This window comes from Pleurodeles waltl, chromosome 12, assembly GCF_031143425.1.
Source record: "Pleurodeles waltl isolate 20211129_DDA chromosome 12, aPleWal1.hap1.20221129, whole genome shotgun sequence".
Classification (NCBI taxonomy): Eukaryota; Metazoa; Chordata; class Amphibia; order Caudata; family Salamandridae; genus Pleurodeles; species Pleurodeles waltl.
Window position 1 is genome coordinate 194482114 of NC_090451.1, and position 22557 is coordinate 194504670.

General features: G+C 41.3%; 1 protein-coding gene across 4 annotated transcripts in view; it reads left to right on the plus strand.

The window, feature by feature from the left end:
• Positions 1-22557, plus strand: part of BANP (BTG3 associated nuclear protein) — a 927800-nt gene that overhangs the window by 466082 nt on the left and 439161 nt on the right. For all 4 annotated transcript variants that reach the window (XM_069217391.1, XM_069217392.1, XM_069217390.1 and 1 more), the window contains one exon: positions 8982-9149. In XM_069217391.1, coding sequence (XP_069073492.1) covers positions 8982-9149 — 168 coding nt within the window. The remainder of the gene's footprint in view (positions 1-8981; positions 9150-22557) is intronic.

Here is a 22557-nt window from a genome sequence, read left to right on the forward strand (position 1 = left end):
TTCAACATCTATATTTCTTGGGAACACTATGCAAGTAGCCAGTTGAGGAAAGGAAAAACAAAGTGTGCAAGGCCTATATGCACTCATGCGAGCCAAAGGCACCCGTGCACTGCAGATAAGGATACATGGCACCTGCTCCCTTGCCCATAGCGACACAAAAAGCAAGCTTTACCTTATGCAGGTGAGCACCAAGGTCTGTGACTGACTGACAGACGCACACAGGCAAACACATGCCAAAATGAAACTCCAGGGTCAATGGGGCTATTTTTAAATGAATAAAGAATATTATAGTTCTCTGTATTGTATTGCAATATCATATTTGTATAGCGAATAGTACCACTGTGTGAGGTGCTGAAGCACTTACCCACACAAGTAGCACACCACTCAGTGGTTGGGGGAGCGTTGCCTTTGCTTTGAGCCTCTGTAGGACGTGTTTCCATGTCGTGGGTAAGTGTACCCCATTACATGGTTATCAATACAAGATGTCTTTTGGAGGGATTTACCAAGGTATACTGCATTTTTGTCATCTTTTTTGTCAGTATAGGATGTCACTTCTCAAAGTATGTGAGTATTTGGGGCATGCACGTTGAACTATGTTAGAGTCCTCAGTGAACAGCAATTAGTGGCAGTTCTCTTTGGTCTTGGCAGGCCTGACTGGTTAGGACTGAGTGATTATTTTAGTAGGCTTGTGTAATCTGTATCTGTGCCATCTATTTCTAAGTATGATTCCACTGGTTCTTTTATACATTATATGCCTGTTCCTTTGGCGATAATGGACCACGTAATGGATGGTGTATGATATTATATTGTGTCATGGACTATATCAAATTAATACTGGGGGGACCTTCATAAAGACTATTGTGAACACAGTGACAGTTCTCACTTAGGTAGTCTGTTTTCATTCTTTTAGCGCAGCTAGCCTTTTCTTGATCTCTTTTAGAAACTGTGAAGTTCCCAGAACACACGCACAAAATAATGATATAATCATTGGTAACCACTCTGTAGGCTACCATGTTTTTTGCTTATGTTAATGGGTGCAGACATGACAATATCATCCTGTACATTATAAGCTTACTATTTACAAAGATGAGGTCTTAGCGTCAACATGTGGATAGAGCTGACATATTTTGTACCATATTAGTTTAGTCTAACAGTAGTCTTGGTGTCTCGAAACCCTGTTTTGTTTTTTAAAGATAAGATAAAAATCAGTGGTCAAACGATACATAAACCCTAGGATTTGACCATAGATGAGGATAGGCCTTCCCACTAGAATTATCTGCAAAAGTCAGACCATTTCGCCGAGCCAACTTCTCTTTGTCGTGGAGTTGATTCCAGAAGGTATCTCACAAAATATTTTTTATTGTTTTACATTGTGTAAACGCTAGATAATTGAACAAACTATTTGACCATTAACAGTTAATCGTCATTTATTTCAGAAACAAGTGAAGTGATGGGCTCAAGAAGGAGCAAAAGCAGTATTGCATGTTGGTGATGTCTTCACTCTCAGATCAGCAAAATTTTTCTTCAGAGTTGATGTTTTCTTCTCTCTGCCACAACTCTCTAAAGAGGAGGAGAGGCTTCATTGGTTGGATCATGAGACCCTCTGTGCATATAAAATGTGTTACACCTTGGCCAAGAAGGAGCTCTTTCAGCACCTGCAGCATCATTCTACCAGAGCCAAGGCTGCCACCATGGTGCAAGTCATTTGCCAGTCTGCTTCATGGGATTCCGTCTATACCTTCACCAGGCATTATCACACTGGCTTGTAGTTCAATGGAGGGGCATTTTGCCCGTTTCGTCCTGCAGGTTTTCCCAGAGTAAACACTCCTGAGCCTCGCTACCTTTTGGTAGGAAATGCTTTGGTAGCTATTCTAAAGGTCAGGAACTTCTGGTTGGAAGTATCCATCAGAAGAACATGATATTTACCTTCAGTAACACTCTTTCTGGTGAATACTCCATGTATCCATAGATTCCTCGCTGCCTTCCCTCGTCCCCATTCTGTGGAGTGGACTTCTTTGTGTTACTAATGTTCCGTGTTAGGTTGTGTACACCGCCACAGTCTTGAATCTGTTACTTATGTCAGAGCACAGGGGTAGCACCAATATACATCACTCTCAGACGTGGAACGAGGTCACCGCTGAGTCCAAAGGCGCCACCTACCGGTGCACAAGAACAATTTTTGGAAACAGTTCGGGATACAAAGAGGTGCCTAGGGGGAATTGAAAGTACGAGGGTGGTTAGTTAGTGTATCCATCAAAAAGAGCAATACCACAGATAAGTAACTTGTTCAATAACTTTAAAAAAATAGACCAGTTAATGTCAGCTTGGTAAGAAGTAATTTACAGTAGTTTATTGTTGGGAGTCATATAACATTAAGTGCAATAGGAATAACAAATGCGAAGGAAGTTAATGTAGCCAATGTTTTTCGAAGTGAAACTCTCTGACTTATCACTACCGGTTCCCTAAAGTGGTTCAGTCAAGAGGGTAGTCCAGCTGGATGAGGCATTTGGGATGAGGAGTTAGGTGTTAGAGGCTCAGTTCGTGAAAACTGCACCTACCATAACACTTGACGGGCACATTGTGCTCTGTTGCCATGGTAACTATGGCTTGGCCATCCTTCATACATTTATAAGTCAACAACCGCGTTTTACTCACCAATCTACATAAAGCTGCTGCACAGCTGTTCCTCCGTAAATTGAGTGTAAAAATGACTATGGCACACATATACCTGTAAAATAGATAGTTCTGACGTTAATGTTAACACACCCATTCATCTATAATCCACATACATGTAATCCCGTTTACCCATCTACTTTTACTACTATTCAATGTGCAGACCTTTTATTCACAAATACCTTTTTAAATATAGCACTGAATTGTGAAAAACCTATTGCACTCTAAGGGCTCAGAAGTAGAGGTCTTGGTGCTGCGCTACATGCCAGTCGGCATACGGGCAGGAAGGAAGTATTGGACTCTAGTTGTGAATTTCATTTTACAATGAGAAAGGCGTGTTTTTGCTTTACATTGTATGTCTAAATCAAGAACTGGGCAGCCTACCAATCAGCTGACTATTTACACTATATTGCACGTTAGAATATGCTGGCATCATACATCATGCTATTTCCAGGCATGTGCAACGTATTCCATGAACTGTGAAACTTGTTAGTTCAGGTGTGTAACTGATATGACCCTTTCTGTAAATGTTTTGATTTAGTTTTCCATCAACAGGACCTCTTTATATACGGCTTGGGTCATGTTTCAGGGATACTTCACCATTTGTTACAATGAGACAGAAGTGTATATATACTACAGTGAGTGTAGTAAGTGAGCAGCCCCACCACTGGAGGTTCTAATCTTGATAGTTTCGATGGGTTTTCAGAAGCCACCAGTATGTCAGAGTTACCTTCATTAAATGTTGGTCCATAGATAGTCCTCTTGTTCTGTTCAAGAACAGTTCAGACATGTAAATCTAATCCTATGATTGTTTGCAGACCCAATTGAATCATCACAGTAATATAAAACACCTCTTGTTGTGCTGGGCAGAGATTCGAGAAAATGTTTAACCACATCCACAGACTTTCTCCAGTGAAAATATGCCCAAACCCGCTTGAGCGAGCCATGTCTCTATTTTATCGTCCAGTGCCGTGCTTTTAATTAGTCAGGTGTTATTGGAGGAGCTCAGCATAACCTGACGCACGAAGGAAGGCATGTGTGTGGCCTGTTCTGCGCGTTGGATCTCAAACAGTGGCTGAAATTGTAGCCAGAGGAGAGTGAGTGAGGACCTTGCCTAGAATAGCTCTGCATGAAGGGCTGCCTGTTTGTAGACATCATCATCCTCTAGGGTGGCAGTAGAGAATATGAGGAGAAAGTACTTTAATTAAAAGGTTCTCAACAACATCAGATTTAAAATTATTAACAAGTGTTCCGCGAGGATGGCATGGAAAATCATTATTCATTTCAGGTCTCCAGCCACCCAAAGTACACAAATCCCTGAAAACTATTCCTTGAAAGTCATCTAAAAAGGGATGTGCACAAATGGGATAGGGTACGATGGGTCTGAATGCTACGGAGCGCAGTTGCCATGTGGTTTAGACCAGTGCTTCCCAAACTTTTTAGAACCATGGCACAATTTTTAGAACGACAAACTTTTGCGACCCGCTTAGCTTGATATTTTAATGTAAATAAAGCATTATGTTGTAGTACATGGTCATTTTACAGACAACACTTTTTTCATTGACATGGCCAATAAAATTGAACACTGTTTTACTGATAAAACTGTATTGCACACAAATGATACTGTGTGTAAATGAGATTTCAGTAAATGTTTCTGAGTGGTGCATCACCAAGTAAAGTCTCTTGATTTGTCGTGATCCTATTAAAATCTTTGTTTCCATTACACTTCAGAATTACAGAAACAATGTGCTTAATTTTTGCTTTCCTAGCTGCCGAATGTGTACCGTTCCTTACAAGTATTTATACTTTGTTGTGTGCTCCAAAAAATGCCATCCAGCAGCCTTTCATTTCACACTCCCTTTACCCCAGCAAGAGGGTTGCATACTTCACTTGACCTTTCTTTCACTGACTGCAAAGTGAGAGGATTTTGTAAAATCAGCAGCAGTTTGTTAAAAGCCGACATTTGAAGCACGGCAATATGCCAAAATAAATACGGAATGTAATGTCATCTTTCTCCGCTACAAATCGGCTTGTGACCGTCAGTTTAGGAAACACTGGTTTAGACTACCTTTGTGCCTTTGATGCAAGCCCTAAGTGGCACAGTGTATGCTCATACCTATAACCTGCTCACTGTGCTACAGGGTTCAAGACATAACTCACTGATGAGGCCTGATAAGATAAAAATATTGTGATTTATTTTTTGCCTATATCACCAGTAGTTATTGTTGTGAAATTCTAACCAAGAAATGGGCTAAGACAGTGATTCTTAACCTGTGGTCTGCAGATCCTTGGGGGTCTGCAATGCCTATTCAGGGGGCCCAGGCTGTTTTTTCAATTAAATAATATTAGCAGATTAATAGAGAATACATGCATAAAAAAGCAAAATTGAAAGTTTTAAATTGTTATCTACATGTGAAGAAATGTTAAATTGGAAGCTAAAAATTAAGATGGTATAGTAATCTTGATTTGTGGAAGCAACGCAAGTACAGAAAACTGAACCTAGTATGGACTATTGGTGGCCTCGAAGCAGCAGGGGTATGCACTGCGGAGAAGAGAGCATGCATTAGGAGAGTAAAAAAACAAAGCTATATGTTATAGTCTAGCATATTGCTTCATACTTTAGAAATAAAACTAGACTTTGAAAACCTCCAACTTCGCCATGAAAAAAAATATTGATTTTTGCTTGTGAATCAAATAGTTTTTGTATGTGTTTGATATATATGTATCTGTAGGTTTATAGCAATTGCTTAGGCAGGGGTCCCTGGTTCCAGTAGTGATCCACTGGGGGTACTCGGAAGTTAAAAAGTTAGAAATTGGTGGGCTAACAGGTTGAACACAGTTATATTAAAAGGTGTTCATACAGATCAAGCATATTTCATCACAGGTTGTTCTAACACTATTAATATAAAAGCAAATACCAGAACTGATCGAGCTTACAAAAGCAAAACATACCCATTATGTTTGGATGCAGAAAAAAGCATTTTATTATATGGTTTGGTCATTCCTAATCCAGGTATTGCACAAAATAAACTCTGGTTCAAGTATAAGTACGGAAGAGAAAAACAAGGTATGACAGAACAAAAGCTTATTTTAATGTCAATGCATTGCCATCTAGAACTTGTATTTTACATTAAGGTACCAAACAAGGATTTCCATTACCCGCCCTCCAATTTAATTTAGCTTTGAAACCCTTAGCAGTTATCATTAATTTAATTAAAACAATAATTGAGTATTTCAAATTGTTATAAGGAGTTTCAAAGTTTGCCCTTTGCAGATGACATGTAGCCTTTCTTCACCTAAGTAATAAATCCCTGATTTGCTTAACATTGTTAAACTATTTGGGTCTTATTCTGGATTTAAAATAAATCTGTCAAAGTCACTTACGATACATCCTCTAAAATGGTGAATAAGAATTAAAAGCATGTATTAGATAATACGTTTTAGGGAAAATAGTGGCTAAAAGCACAAAGCAGCGCTCAAGAGCATCTGGTCGTGCTAAACCGAGGGAAAGTCACAAGTTGAGGCCGACAGCGATGGAGCGTAGGTACGATAGAGGGACCAGATTAGTCCTGCTGAAAACTTACCCTGAAATTTGATGCGAAGAGTTCTGTTCACACTGGAGGAGGCCATGAGTAGCAGGCTGAGCGTCGCGGGTGGTGATCGCCATAGCGCAGGGAACAGGCTAGGCATCAAGGATGTTTGTCGCTACAGTGCGAAGAGCTGGTCAGGCTCATGTTGGAAGTTTACACAGAGTGACATTCCTGGAGCGCGAAATTGCAGTTTCGCATTGCTGGTGGTTACTGGTGGTCACTTTTGACTGGAAAAACAGGTCTTACTGGAGCTTCGCTTTGTCGCTCATTACGGGAAGCAAAGTGATGGTGCGAACGGGTCTGTTCACGAGCAGCCCAAACTTCAGGATTTCCCCCTTACTTTGGGAGGAGTACACACTGGTGCCAGCCAACGGTCCAAGACTTGGGGAGGCACCTCTTGGGAATCAGAGACTCACTCCAGGAGAGGCCAGCAGGGCTCAGGAGGTCCAGTTGCAGGTCTGTTTGCAGCAGGTTAGCTGTGCAGTTGCAGGGAGATGCCTGAAGCTTGTTGTGTGTCCCTGTTGCTCCCACAATAGGTTTGTCAACTGACCCTTGGCATCATTCTGGTTAGCTTAGGATGAATGCAAACAGGTTCAGTCTTTCTTCTTAGACAGTAAAGCAGCCCTTCAAGCAGCAGGGCAGTCCTCTGGCAGCATGGCAGTCCTTCTTTAACTTCCACAGGTTCAGGAGTGTTCAGAAGAGTGCCTCTGCAGGCCCAATTTTATATCTGGTATCAGCTTTTGTATGGGAGGATTCCCTTTCCAGCCCCCATATCTGTTTCTGGAAAGTTCTTCCTCATGCCCTGTCAAGGCTCCAACCTGTCTGGGAGTGACAAAAGGAAGGACAGGCATGGTGTCAGATTTGTTTGTGGGTGCAAGAGGCAGAGCCCTTTGACGTGTAAGTAGAGCTGGGTCCAGTTGCTCCCAGTCATCCTGCAAGGATGATCCATTCAGTCCACACCTAACCCTACTTTGTGTTACTTTCTGGAAGCAATACACAAAGCCAGCAGCAGTGCCATTCACAGTTATGTGGCGCAGTACACTGGCAGAAGGCATAACTGCTTGGGACAAAAAATGCCAACTTTCTTAAAGTGTCATCTTTTGAGAATTGTGGCCTAAAATCCAGCTTTACCATTAAAGAGGATTTTTAAATTGCAATTCATTTGAGTGTAAAACAGTATATTTCTTTCTGCTCCCAATCAAACGTTAGCACTTATTACATGTTATAAGTTAACTCCATGTTAGTGGGAGAGATAGGTCTTTTAACAATGAAAAATGACTTTAGGAATTTTTCACTGCCCGGGCATGTAAAACTTAAGTACACATGTCCTATTTTTTAAATACAGTGTGCCCTGCCGTTTGAAGCTTTAACGGCCTACCTTAAGGGGGGGGGACTTAAAAGCATTAAAAAGGAAAGTGTAGACAAGGAAAAGGTTTATTTTGACAAGTTGAAATGACAGTTTAACACTGCCCTACAGGGTGCACTTGCAAGCTGAGACATGTTTTAAAAGGTCACTTCAGTGGATGGCACAATGAGTGCCACAGGCCCACTGGTAGTATTTTATTTACAGGCCCTGTGTCCGTCCAAGAAGTGAATGAATAAATGAAATGTGCCAATTAGGTGTAGTCCCATTTTACCATGTTTGAAAGCGAGAGCACAAGCACCTTAGCATTGGTTAGCAGTAGTAAGGTGCAGAGTGTCCTAATGCCTACAAAAACGGGTTTAGCAGCAGAAGACAAAAATCTGGGGGGTGATCCTGCCAAAAGGGCAGGTCCAAAAGTCAGCTAATACCATTTGCGTGGACAAAATAGGTAATATCATCTTGCAAGCTTAGAAGATAAGGTCTAGAATGTTAAATGAGAAACTGACATGCTCAGACGCTAACAACAGAAACTGTAAATTTGATTACAACGAACAATGCAGATTGAAGATTGCAACAGATTGTTAGATACCAGAACAGGACTGTTGAGATATTTGCAATTTATCTTTAAAAGTGATTGTTAGCATGTTTTATGTGCTAGGTTAAATGAAATGTATTCATAGTCTTTGATGGATTCAACAGAAGGTGAGTGAGATAGGACCCTAAAATTCTGAAATTGCCAGAGTTACATGGAGCACTAGGTAGACTATCTTTGCATGCTCCTCATGAGTCAAAGATCTCCTACTGGTTAAGAGAAATCAGTATCAGACCTAAGCTTGTCCATTATATTGACTTTGCTTTGTCAGTAAAAGGGATACTATTTCTTGATATTCGTCATCAGGAGACAACCCCAACAAATCTGTCTTCATAAATCTTTTAGGGCAGTGACAAATATTATCCTACACTGTCAACTGGAAATGTTAAAGCTGATGTAGGAAGACTTGTGATTTATAATATGACTACTAACCACTATAATTTTCTTGCTGTGTATACTGATGGGGACTGGTTGCTTTTTCGAAGCCTTTTCTTATATTTAGCTCTCAGCTTCTGTTCATCAGACAACCTTATTTTTGTTCATGGGAATAAGGGATCTGCTTTGCTTTTTTTTTTAGATCTCTACTGTTTAATACTTGTTTATATTCTGATACATGGTTCAAAGCTGGAAAATATCCAGAAAGAATATACTTATGTATTGGCTGTTTTATGTAAAGTTTTAAAACATATTCCTTTAAATTCCATCTGGGTCCTACTTTACCAGAAATGTATTGCAGTATTCTTTCATCTTGTTTTTGTTTCAGGCCACCTCTTTTACAAATTCGGAATCACAGAGTCAGACTGGTACAGGATCAAACAAAGTATTGATTCAAAATGTCGAACAGCCTGGCGACGAAAACAGCGGGGGCAGAGTCTGGCAGTAAAAAGCTTCTCTAGACGGACACCATCCTCCTCCTCTTACAGTGGCTCTGGTAAGATCTGAAATAGTCGATTTTTTATTTACTACCTTCCTCTCCCATAACTAATAGTGCCTTTGGTTGGAAGGGAATATTCCCTACCATCTGGGTATCATGGAGAGCGCAGGGTATCTCCAATTCCCTGTAAAATGTTGTGTCTTAAGGAGCAGTGATAAATCTATGAATTTACATTCAATTTTGGCCCTTTTGGGAATTGGAAAGGCTCTTAATATGTATGTCTCTGGATTTTTCAGGTTTTGTGTGTCTGTTAAATGTGTTAGTTTGGAGGTGTCTTTCACCCAATAATCTGTTAGTTTGTTACATGAACACTCCATATGTAGGAATGACACTTTTCTGCATCTAGGGCATTTATCTGTGACTCTTGTTTATATGTTATGTAGTCGTTTAGGGGGTTATATATGTTTGATGTAGGTAATTCAACTAAACGTATTTAAATCTGGCATTCTTTGGCTCTGACTGAAGGAGAATTCTGTTCCTACACCATCCTTCATTTGAAAATGACTTATTTTGGAGAACTTCCTCCCTGAGTCTGGCTAAGGGTCTTGTTTAGAGTTTGGCAGATGGGTTACTCCATAATAAAGGCCATGGATCGCTTGCCCATTTTATTACTAGTGCATTATATGCTATGGTACTTGTTATAAGGGGGATGGGCCAACCGTCACGTTTGTAACAGTGTAACCTGTCCTCCAAATTCTAAATCAGACCCTAATTCTTTCGGAGCTGACATGCTTTGTTAAATCGCTGTATATAATGGAGTCACCTCTTTACAGCCTGATCCTAGTGCAATAACTATTTGCTAGGTATAAGTGTTCATTAGTTTCAGCATTCCAGCTCTGTTGTATGGCATATGTCAATGTTTTGTAACTCAGGAACTGTGCAGCCGGTAGCTCATATTCTATTTTAATTCCTGAAACATTTTTTATTTACAGCCTTAGTACATGTCCCCTAATGGAGTAATACCGATCGGGTGCACTGTCTGACCATTCTCCTGATGGTCTTCATTTTTTCCACACTCCACATCGATGGCTCAGCTGCGTATGTGAGGTGTACTTTTATTTTAGGAGTACATTTTACCCACATTTTCTTGCACTCGTTATCGCCATAGATGTCTTCTCCTCCTTACTTCCACCCCCAAACCAACGTTCCTCAGAGTGCACCTTCCAAAGGGCGTAGCCTTCAAGCGTCTCATCACCATGTTGCTTCTGATGGATTGGATTTTGCCGCCCACATCATTACCCGTTGCAGTTGGGTTGCTAAGTAATAACTCTGTAAATCTGGAACTCCCAGACCCATTTGACAAGAGTGTTTATGACTGTAGTGCAACTTTTCTCCTTTCCTTAATCCGTATAATGTGAGGTATAACTGTATTTAGTTATTTAAAAAACGTAAGCATGGAGTTACAGGGATGTTGACAAGTAGTACATCGAGCGACCCTTCCTACCACTGAGATTGGTTATTTGCCTCAGAAGGCAGACGTCCTGCATAAGATAGCCATAGCTCCCTCATAGTTATTGTCAAACATATATTTTTTGTTCCTGTATATTCAATCCCTAGATGATTTGAAGGTATCTTCAACCCATCCAACCCCATTTTCTTCCCCTTCTAAGGCTTCTCCGTTTTTGTTGGTGAGAACAGGCATAATTTAGCTCTATCCAAACACAGTCCTGAAACTCTCCCATATACTGTATATAGCTACTGACCTTTCTCCATATTCAGTCCTGAAATTCTCCCATATACTGTATATAGCTACTGACCTCTCTCTATAAGCAGTCCTGAAACTCTCCCATATACTGTAAATAGCCACTGACCCCTTACCATAGAGTCCTGAAACTCTCCCATATACTGTGTATAGTTACTGACCTCTCTCTTAAGCAGTCCTGAAACTCTCCTCTATATCAAATCAAATCAAATCATTAACATTTATAAAGCGCGCTACTCACCCGTGCGGGTCTCAAGGCGCTATACTGTAAATAGCCTTTGACCTCTCTTCATAAGCAGTCCTAAAACTCTCCCATATACTGTACATAGCTACTGACTTATAACTCTTCCATGAAGATTAAGATATTTATTCCTGAGACTGATTTTAAGACAGTTGTGTACATTTTGACACTAATCGTTGAATGAGTGTCCACAGGAATATACTTGCATATAACTCCAAATTGCCTTTGGCTGTTTAGAAACACAGATCCCTCGCGAGGATTAACATCCAATTAATTTACAACAGCTGAGAAAGCCATTCCTTTACCACAATCCTCATATCTTGCTGATGATGTGTCGGTTATGGCGTAAGGGGTGATCAGAGTCAGAAGCCATTTCATTTTACTGCTCAAAACCTCCAGATGTCTGAATCAGTGTGTCACAGCGCCCAGAAGTCTCGCTTGAAAAATGGGCAGAAACTAAAATATATGCTGTTATTCAAAAACGTAATTGAAATGATCCTGGTTACCAGTATTTTTTAGCCTCTTTCCTGTCATGCGGGGCCGTTGGAATTTTGATCTCTAATGATATTGAGAGGCTACTAAAGTTTTTGAAACTTGATCATTAAGTACTCTCCAATCGTTACCAGAGTCAAGGGAGAAAAGACGTTATTTAACCAACTTTTTAAACTCATGGAAATGCCAACATTTGAGAATAAGTGTTACATGACAATGCCTTTCTTCACACCCAAAATGTATTCCATTGAGCGATATACATGTTACAGCAAAACTCCCCTTCAATGGTCATGGTCTTGGTAGTAAACGTTAATCTTTATTTAAGTTGGCCAGGGCAATCTTAACACTCAGCCATTTTCTGGATTTGCACTGCATAAGTGCTTTGTTTTATCCCCTGTACCCAGGTCTCCACCCCCACTTAGATTGGCCATTCACCTCAAATGGTTCGGCCACTCTAAGGGCCATATGTACGAACACATTTTCCCATTGACACAGAATGGGAAAAACCCTTTGCTACATCTGGCCCTAAATGTATTTATGTTTTAAATATTTTGACATGCACCAGTAGGTACACACAACAGTTTACAAACGGGAAATGTTTAATACTCGTAACTCCGAACGTTTTACTCCATTGCCAAAGTGGTCTGCGTCATGTTGATAGCCGCGGTCTAGTTACCAGACTCGAGCTGGCTGCATCATCACCTCGCAGGTTAACTTGGAACACAATAGAGAATGACGGATTGACACACAATCTGCTCAAACAATCTCTGCCTGCCATGATCAAAAAAATTGCTGCAGCATGTTTCCTGCTTTAATGAACGAAGAATGGAGGCTTATGTGTCTTTTTTTTTACTTTAAATGTTTCACATGGTTTCATTTTTAAAATCCACATATCCTCCGGGTATATGTGTTCATTAAACCAAAAGCACAGATCTATTTAAAACATATGTACATCTTATGCGTCCATTGGTGATTCCTGTATGTTCCTTGTTCTTCACATTAGATGCATGAAAGGCATTGAATTCCAAAACATTTGTATTCTAATGGTTGTTTGACTGATTCATGCATTTTTTAGCAGTTCAGACCCAAGTGTTGTAGATTTATTGTTTTTGACAACTTTTTATTAAAGTCATGTTTTCAGAAAGAGCAAAATATGCGTCTCCCGCGGCAATTAAACAGTCGCTAGTGCCACAGCCTCTCTTCCCATGAAGAACCTATCGCTATGTACACTTTAGGCATTGCCTTATCTTGTCAAAATATTTATTTAACATTTTTAAAGAGACCACACACAACGCATCTTTATTAAGGGACCTGATTTTTACAGTGATCAGCCCTTTGCCACCAAATTGTGTGCCTCCCCTTCCCAGCAGAGGAGATGCACCATATTTAGACATCTCTCTCTCCTTGTGATAGGCGTCTGAAATGAAGGATTTTGGCAATGTCAGATACCTATTCATATGTGCTGGCACTTCACAACTTCCTTCAACGAGGAAGGTCCGTCAGTTCCTTTACCCGTAGATCTGCTGCTCGGCCTTTTCCAGCACAAGAAGCATTGTTTTTGTTTTGACTGTTTCTGCGCTGTCTGATGTTTGACTGAAACACCTTCGATATCATTACATATTATCAGCTCAGACGTGTTGGTTTAGCACAACATTTTTCAGTGGTTTACTGCTCCTGCTTATCCGTGGAAACGATGGCAATGTAAACATGGTGGATTCTGATGGATACATTTCCCCCCAGATTTTGCACCTTTATGAATTATCATTCCCAGATTTAAACTGGATCAGAAAAGCTTTTCTCTAGCAATATCTGTCCAACACTGGCAGTTTGTACAATGCAGCTTCAACAGCAACGCTGCCTCCAGACATTATGACATACAATATATAAGGTCCCTGCCATCATGCTGGCATCTGTTTATATTTTTCTGCGCCTCATTGACGTGGAGCCAGAGCGCTGTCTGCCTCACATATGAAATCCTAGCATTCTGACAATGACCCAGTCAAATGTCTCTTCCAAAATTTTCAGGTTTCAAGCCTTGTCACTGATGCCATAAGAAGATGTCCCTTCCAGATCCACCTCACATCTTCTTGTGGTGTCTGGGATTGGAGCACAATAGCCTGGCCCGGAGAGCATTAAAGATCAGGAAGACAAACTGTAGGCATCAACCAGTAGGGAGACCCCAAAGCAATTTCCTTCTCCCTTATAGAACCCATCTGTCAAGAAATAATCAATCAAAGATCTTCCCTCAAAAAACACAAAAGGTTTAGTTGGAATTAGAAGCCAATTTCTTCCCCAAGGAAATGGGTCGTGCTCTGGGACTGCATGCAGTCCTGGTGCTGGCCCTAGAGCACATCACTGACATCAAACAAGAGTCACACATTGAAAACGACAAGAATGGAGTTCCTGGATCTCCCGGCCTTCCCCATGCAGGTCAAGGGCTTACAGTTTGCTATGCTAGGTCTGCAAAGGATGGCTCCTGTATTCTTTAAGCCAGCCACTGTAGGTTACCATGTTCCTGCGGGCTTGGTGACTCAATATAAATGGTGCCCCCATGGGCTCTAGTGCCCAAGACGTTGAAGACTGACAAGGTGCCTGTGTTTCTTTGGTTGAAACATCCTGTGGCGCCAAGTCACATGCCACCCATTGGGCAGACTAGGGTGGTGTCAATATTAAAGAAAATTATGTGTTTGGCAAAGTAGAAAGTTAAGGCAAACTTAAACTCTGTCTGCCAGCCATAGCAGCTCACTATATCTCAGAGATTTTCCAGGATGGAGGAGTTATTCTGCTCTGACTCATATGGAATGGCCCTCGCTGTGGTTTGATAGAGGAGGATTATTCGCAAGGCTGTTAACCTCCTTCTGCACTACTGAACTGATACTGGCTTGTATATCATTTTATAGATTGTATGTGGCCCTCTCACTTCAGCAGAAGGCAACAACCCTTACCCCCTGACACTGTTTCGGAGGAAGTTTCCTCATTTAAGACTAATGTATGAAAAGCAGCTGAAGTGTTGGAATTGAACTTTGTTAGCAGACGCAAAGGCCTAACATCTTGCAATCCTCCTTCTCCTTGGTGGTGCGCTTGTTGCCATTCAATCAGGTCTCCCTTGGACCCTCTTACTGCTGCAGCGGAGAAACCCTGTTCATGTCCAGCAGTCCACAGACTTGCATGTCCAGAGTAGCTAGGAAAAGAAAAGACCGCATCAGGACCAGGTAAAAAGAAAAGAAGGAGAAGAAACAGTACAGATAGACAAGAAAGACAAACAAGAAAAAGATACTAAAGAGGGACACTTAGTACATGGAGGAGTAGGAGAAAACAAGAGAAAAAGGAGGGAGGATGAGATTAAAAGGCAGTAGACAAGAAAGAACACAGAGCAGCGAGAAACAGGTGGGCACAGATATTCGGATTGGATGTGGAATGCCTGCATTCCTAACAAGAAGAAGATGATCTACAGAGAGAAGAAGAGAAGAAAGAGCTCAATGCGGGGTCCAATGAGGGTTGGACAACTCTAATGGCAACTGAGACAAAACTGCCTGCTATAATCCAGTCGGATGTGATCCTGCCAGGGGCACTGTAAGGACGAAGACCACATCATGACCTGTAAAATAGGAGCCAAGAAGCCATCAGTGAAGCCTGATACCATTACTGTAGTATTGGCAAAGAGCATATATATGGATTGCAATTATATTTAGCCAATAAACTGAGAAGCTCCAAGACCCCATAGAACATTGTGTAATGTATTAAATCCTACCTCTCCACATTTCCATCTAAGTGACATGAAGGTATGGGCCTTTGGTCTTCATTAGAGCATAACTTGCACATTAATGTGCTCAAATTGTGGGTGGTCTACCCTGGAATCTCACACAAGACCACTTCCACCTATTATATTGGCAGACAGGGTGATGTGTCTTGGACTTTGTTGGGGAGTGATTCATTGTGGAACGTGTGTGCAGTGAGGGTGGATGTTGCCAGAAGCAGCTTATCTCCCAGGCTCTCTCACTGTGAGCACAGATACACTCAATTGCTTGTCACTAGTGGGCTATGGGTGGAAGTTGCACCTCAAAATAATATTTTCGAGATCGGGGTTTCCATTCATGGATTGCTTCACCACACCCCAGAACAAGAACCGTCATACCCTTACCAGTGAATGGATACATGCAGAATCCCTTCTGTTTCATGTAGTCTATGGACCTACTGGGTGTGTCTCCTCTGATTCCCCAAAGCGACGTAGAGGAAAAAGAAAGAGCAAGGTCACTTTTCCAAGGGGCCTCTGGGAAGGTGGTGGTCCATGGGCAATTGCCCACTTTGCTCACACCTTGCTTTTTGTGGTCTTCTCAGAGCTCTAAAAGACAAGGTGCTGAACAAACACACCATTTCACGTTGCGTCATCCTCTTTGTCAAGATATGCTGTGCCCTGGAAGTGAAAGATCTTCCAGACTGTTTCCGTGCCTATTCCAAGGGTGCCTTGACTGCCTTCACAGCACTCTTCAGTGGTATCCTGGTTGTAGATATCTTGCATGCAGCTTAATGGTCACCTATGCATACTTTTACCAAGCACTTCTTCATCACATCTCAGAAGTACAGTGGCAGGTATTTTGCCCGACCTGTGTTGAAAGACTACCTTGGCTAACTGGGACTACCCTTTCCAGCCTACTATGGAGGTATTGCTTTGGGATTCAGTCCTAAGTATGAGGATTCGAGAGGAAAATGTATCCATAACAAGAAAATGTTACTTATCTTTGCTAACGATATTTCTAGTGGATACATTATCTTTCTGTATATTCCTCATAACTCTTCCTTCTCCCTTGGTGAGCTCGTGCTGTGACCAATAAGGTCCAAATGTTTGCAAACAAATGACGTGGTGTTTGTATTTCTGTTAGTACTCTATCTGTTCTTCTGCTGTCACCTCAGCGGGAGCGCGAAAAGTGCCAGGAACTGATGCCAGCAAGCTGGTTAGTGCCTAAAATACTAAGGTGGTCATTCTGACCCTGGCGGTCTTTGACCGCCAGGGCGGAGGACCGCGGGAGCACCGCCGACAGGCCGGCGGTGCTCCAATGGGGATTCCGACCGCGGCGGTAAAGCCGCGGTCGGACCGGCACCACTGGCGGGGTCCCGCCAGTGTACCGCGGCCCCATTGAATCCTCCGCGGCGGCGCAGCTTGCTGCACCGCCGCGGGGATTCCGACCCCCCCTACCGCCATCCAGATCCCGGCGGTCGGACCGCCGAGATCCGGATGGCGGTAGGGGGGGTCGCGGGGCCCCTGGGGGCCCCTGCAGTGCCCATGCCACTGGCATGGGCATTGCAGGGGCCCCCGTAAGAGGGCCCCTACATGTATTTCACTGTCTGCTGCGCAGACAGTGAAATACGCGACGGGTGCAACTGCACCCGTCGCACAGCTTCCACTCCGCCGGCTCGATTCCGAGCCGGCTTCATCGTGGAAGCCTCTTTCCCGCTGGGCTGGCTGGCGGTCTGAAGGCGACCGCCCGCCAGCCCAGCGGGAAAGTCAGAATTACCGCCGCGGTCTTTCGACCGCGGAACGGTAACCTGACGGCGGGACTTTGGCGGGCGGCCTCCGCCGCCCGCCAAGGTCAGAATGAGGGCCTAAGTTTTGATGTCTGGAGGCAAAGTCGCAGTTGAAGCCTCATGGCGCCACCTGGCCAACGTGGAGAGTCACTGCTGGAAAAAGGCTTCACCATAAGTCTGAAGGCTGGAAGGATAATTCATACTGTGAGAAACCTGCAGGTGTCTTCCACAAATATTGGTACCGAAGGTAAGTAACGTTTTCATTATCAGCTATCACAGTGGAAGTGGAATTAGCTGTAATTTCACTCGCATTTTTTTCAATGATAGCATACCTTTAATCATTACCGTTAAAATATATTAGCAATAAAATGTTTTCACATGTATACCATTTTGTTGAAAAAGCAAAAACAGAACGGGAACGATTGTGCACGGTTTCGTGAAGTATTTGGAATATGCTGATATAGGAGTAATGTGTTCCAGTTATGTAGAAATGTTTATAGGAGTCGCCCTCTCATAGAAACTCTTGCTTTTTTGGTTGCAATTCAGTGCTTTTCAAAGATTGCTTTTAGAACAATATCCTTATGAGAAATTGGATATTTTATTAATTTCTGACTTTTAAAATGGATGTTGGATTAAATATTCTCAAAGAATGAACTTTCCCAAAATACTTAGAAAAAAATAATTTGACCAAAAGTCACTATCCGCACATTCGTTTTTCCACACTTGCACTGGTCATGTTGAGTAGGCAGCAAGACCAAATATTGCACACTTTGCTTATGGCTGGGGAATGAATAAGGATAAGTGTTTGAAATATTATTTAGTTTTCACTTCATCAAGACCTTACTTTTGACGTAGAAAACAACAGACATGGGTCTAGAATTAAAAACATAGGGACCTTTTGGTTACTTGCATTCCGAAAACTGGATCGAGTTGCTTATTCACATTAACCCTTAATGGAGAAGACCATCATGGATCTAATGGTATCTCGCAGATGTACGAAAGCAAAACGCAACACGTCTATGGATAATCATTCAGAATTCCCAACCTTTAAACACTGAGGTGCAGTCTTCTCTTTTGCAGTCATCCAAAGGAGACATATTTATGATTCTAGGGTAGAGGAGACGAAGGCAATATTTTTGATTTATGGCACTTTTGAATTGTGGTTCATGTTCACATTTTTCGTGTAAAATCTTTACTGAAAGTCCTGACATAGTATTTGTGATGCGTATATTCAATATACTTAAACTGGAAATGCATCTATATTAAAAACTTATTGAATGTGAACCAAAACTTGTCCATCAATTTCTGTGTTTCACTAGATAAATATTCCATAATCATGGTTTCTGCACTAATTCAAAATCAGCTTTCTTTCTAAACAGAGTGGTGGCATTTTTGTCATCTAGTAGGGCAACCTGTGTTTACTTCTGTGACTTGCGTAATAAGCCCCTTAAGCCAAGTTTGAATTTGACTGACAGTGGACAAAGCTGGTGCCTTGGAATTGCTAGGACTGTCAGTGGAATTTGACACTATCGACCACTATTTCTTGCTTCCCAGATTACAGAAAGGGGTATTCCACTCTGCCCTAAATTAATCAAATGCCTTCTTTTTAAGTGCACTACGTGTGTAATGTTTTCTCTGAAATGTTTACTGCCTCTCTGGTGTCTTATATATTTGTACTCCCCGTGGTCAGCCTAATCCACTTGCAGATCCAAATATCTTCCTGTTAAAATAATCGGTTACACCAGATTGAATAACCTTCTAAAGTGTGTCTACTATCGAAGGATGGATGTGCCATTCGTTCACAAATCTCAAACCAATCCACCTAAAACCAATATTGAATTCGTAGGAGATGATTTCTTTCATAATGTAAAAAGTAGTTGATCATTACACAGGTTTCTCCACCTCTAATCCTTAAATTGGCTTTTCCACATCTGCGATATCCACAGTGTTCAAACAGTTCTTGCTCTAGTGAAATCTAAGAATAAGCAGTGATTTGGTGCTCCCTTAATTGTGTTGAGCGAAGTCTATACTGGGTTTGTAAAATGCTGCATTAAAAATATTTTGTGAATCCCACCAGGATCATTCTTAACCCTATTTGGGTATTTTCAACATTTAGTTCTAGAGTTCCCTCCGCAAATTTTAAACCAAGATATTTAAAACCAGGCCTCTGCCATCTCACGTCAGCACAACATCAATCCAAACATATTTAGCGACTGAAGAAGCTACACTGAAAGTGTTGATGAGTTCGGGCCTAGTGTGAACGGACCTGCATTGCAGAAACAAGCATCCTCTCCACACTTGGTTATTGCTAGGCAGCTACAGTGAGCAACTTCCTATAGATAGAAAAGGGGCGAAATATAAACCTGGTCTTCCTTAGAAGCTGCCTACTGCCTTTTCTGGGGGTCATGATTAGGAACCCACGAACGAAGATTGCTTGCTTGTCAGAATTACACGTGGTGAATATGATTCTCTTACAGCATCGCACTAGCTTTGCAGCCATGCATGGAGATAACATCTGGCCCAAAGATTTTGAATTTATTTTTACATATGCAGTACCTTTGAGATTGTCGAGAGAAAGGTTTTGCTCCCTTGCTGACATTAGAGCTTTTAAACATATTTGCCAAAAGACATGCTGCTTTTCCAGTCTCACTCTTCTAAGCTTCTCTTGGCACCTGCTTAATATGTGGAATTTGTTAGCAAGTTCAAAGCAGTAAGAAGCATGGGACATTTGGATTAAATTGCTTGGATCCAGGGGAATTGGATTACACATGTTTACTTACACTTAGGTTTTGATTTTCAGATTTTTTTCATAGTACCGCTCTGTAGAGGCCTTCCTAGATTCAGCTTTTAATAATGCCCTCGTTTTCTAGCACTCAGGCACTCAGAAAAACCGACTGATTAATTCTGCAGATATTGTGGAAATCACTCGTTCCTATTACCCTGAATAACACACTCAGGCCTGCTGACAAATTCCCTACGAGTTTGGGACCTAATACCTGTAAGGTATGGTATTCACAGACATTTATAGCTTATCCTTGTTTTACCACTTCCCAACATCTGCTAAGTATTTGGATTGCAGAAACCATGCCTGCATAGGAAATTGATAAAAATCACATTATATATATATATATATATATATATATATATATATATATATATATATATATATATATATATTATGTGATTTTTATATATATATATTATCCCATTCCTTAGAAAAAGATTTTCCCATGAACTATTTTTCACATTCCCCATGGAATAGGGAATGCTGGTGTAATTCCGAATGGTACAGCATATTTTTGACCTGTAAGTTCATAAATGCACTTGTTGGGTAGCCATTTTAGTTATAGCTCCATACACGTTATTTTAACACACTAGGCCGCTGTGCACTTTAACTAGACTATATACATATATATATATATATATATATAAATTTCTAAATATATATATATTTTTTTTATTCAGCTTCGCTTTATTATTATTACAATAACCATTTTACGGTCTTGTTTTATTTTCATCTATCTAACTATTTTTGCCTAAGCCAGCACTCTGTTCTCAAACAAGACATTCTTGATCACTCTGTGCTTCATTCAAGGCTGCAGCTCAGTACATTGCCAGTGAACGTGGTAGAAGTTTAGTCTCCAACATTCGTAGAAAATACACATCCTTACATAGGGACAATTTCTCCGAACATCAGCTCTGTTATTATATAAACACTTCCTTGTCCCTTACACGTTAGAGGGAGATTCCAGCCAGGGAACCACGACTGTATGCTGATTGCTGAATGCTTCGCTACAGATGCTGACGCAGACCACAGGCCTCTGCTCAGGTATGGGGGTTGATGTCTTCCCAGGGGAACCTGAAAGGCAGAATTAGAGCTTAACATGCTGTGTTCAATTGCCACCTAGTTAGGAAATAGTCCATTGATCATAGTGACAATATGATAGCGTTTTTTTTATGCTTCACTCTTCTCATCACAATTTTAATTCTGTCATGTTGTGTTGTCCTGGTTATTGCAGCTCACTCTTTTCTATCTAAGATGCAGTTATTTTATTAAACTCATTACTGAAACATATACTGCCTCTGTTTGTCATTTATATATGAGACTGAATTGTAAATGAGAGAACCGGATGCGACCTGAGTGACCACGACTTCCCTGAGAAGCCTAGTATGTCATGCGCTCGGCTGCCCAGTCATCATTATCCTTTGGTAGAGATGAGGCACTGCTAGTTAGCCAGAGCAAAACCCGGATTAGGGCGACAGGTGTCACACACAGTGGGTTGGACTCAGTCTCCCACACCGCGGGCTATTCTGCCCCTAAAAATCCAGTAGTCTCATTAGAATAATGAGAGCCTACGCGACACACTTATGTTCAGGACGGCATTTCTCGTAATTCATGTCAGCATTTATTGTCCCAGACTAATGCAGAAAATGCCCACTTTCTGCACGAGTGGTGCCTGTGCGTCCACAATAAACTCTATGATTCACTGGTTAGTTTTAGATAGAATTTCATTCTTTTTTCCTGTCGTTTCATGTGTTCATGGACAATGCTTTCTGATTAAGGCCCTGTGTTTTTACAAAGTGCACATTTATTTGTGGAATTGTGAGTGTGGCGTTCAAACGGAAAACATTTATTTACAAGTTTCAGAGAGAACCACAGTACACTTTGGGAACACATGAATGGCATGCCATAGCTCCTGAGTGCAGTCTATCGTTCTAGGAAGGTTGTGAGTGTGGAATTATTTATTAAAGAGAATATGTAAGTTTAAAAATAGCAAATTGAAGTCTCCTGTTTCAGTTTATTATATATCAACTGTTTGTTAAAGGCAAACGATTGCATTTTAATTTGTACATTGAAGCATCAAATTCCACAGAACCTTATTACATAGGTAGATTTCTGAAAAGGCACAAATAGCAAATTCAGTTACATAGAGTTAAACCTTTGCAGGAAATACATAGTAGTATGCAGAGTCCAAGTCCAGTCCTCTACCATGTGAAAGTCTGGATTAGTTATGGTGCTTGATGGGAGGTTTTGTCAGGTTTCATATTTTTTCATGAGGCTTTTGTTGAGCGACGCTGTTGTCTTTAGAGTATTCTGATGAGTTTTTCTGTTCTGTTAAAACAAATGTGAAGTGCTGCTGTTTTACGCCATAGTTGTTCATACACCATCCATCAGACAGCTTTTTAGCTGCACCTTGGGAGACCATTTTATGGCTGTTGTCACCTTACAAAGCTTGTTGTCTATAAGATTATCATTTATTTTGCTAAATCAAGAATGAAGTTAGCAATGCCCCAAAGCTTGAATTGCTTATTTTGGTATGAACATCCAGTAAAATCCAAGATTCATTTTCACCGATGACCCATCCCTGTCAAAGAGAATCAAAGCTTGTCTAGATGTGTCCACTTCTGTCCCTGACCACAACGCCCTTTATCACCTTTCATGACCA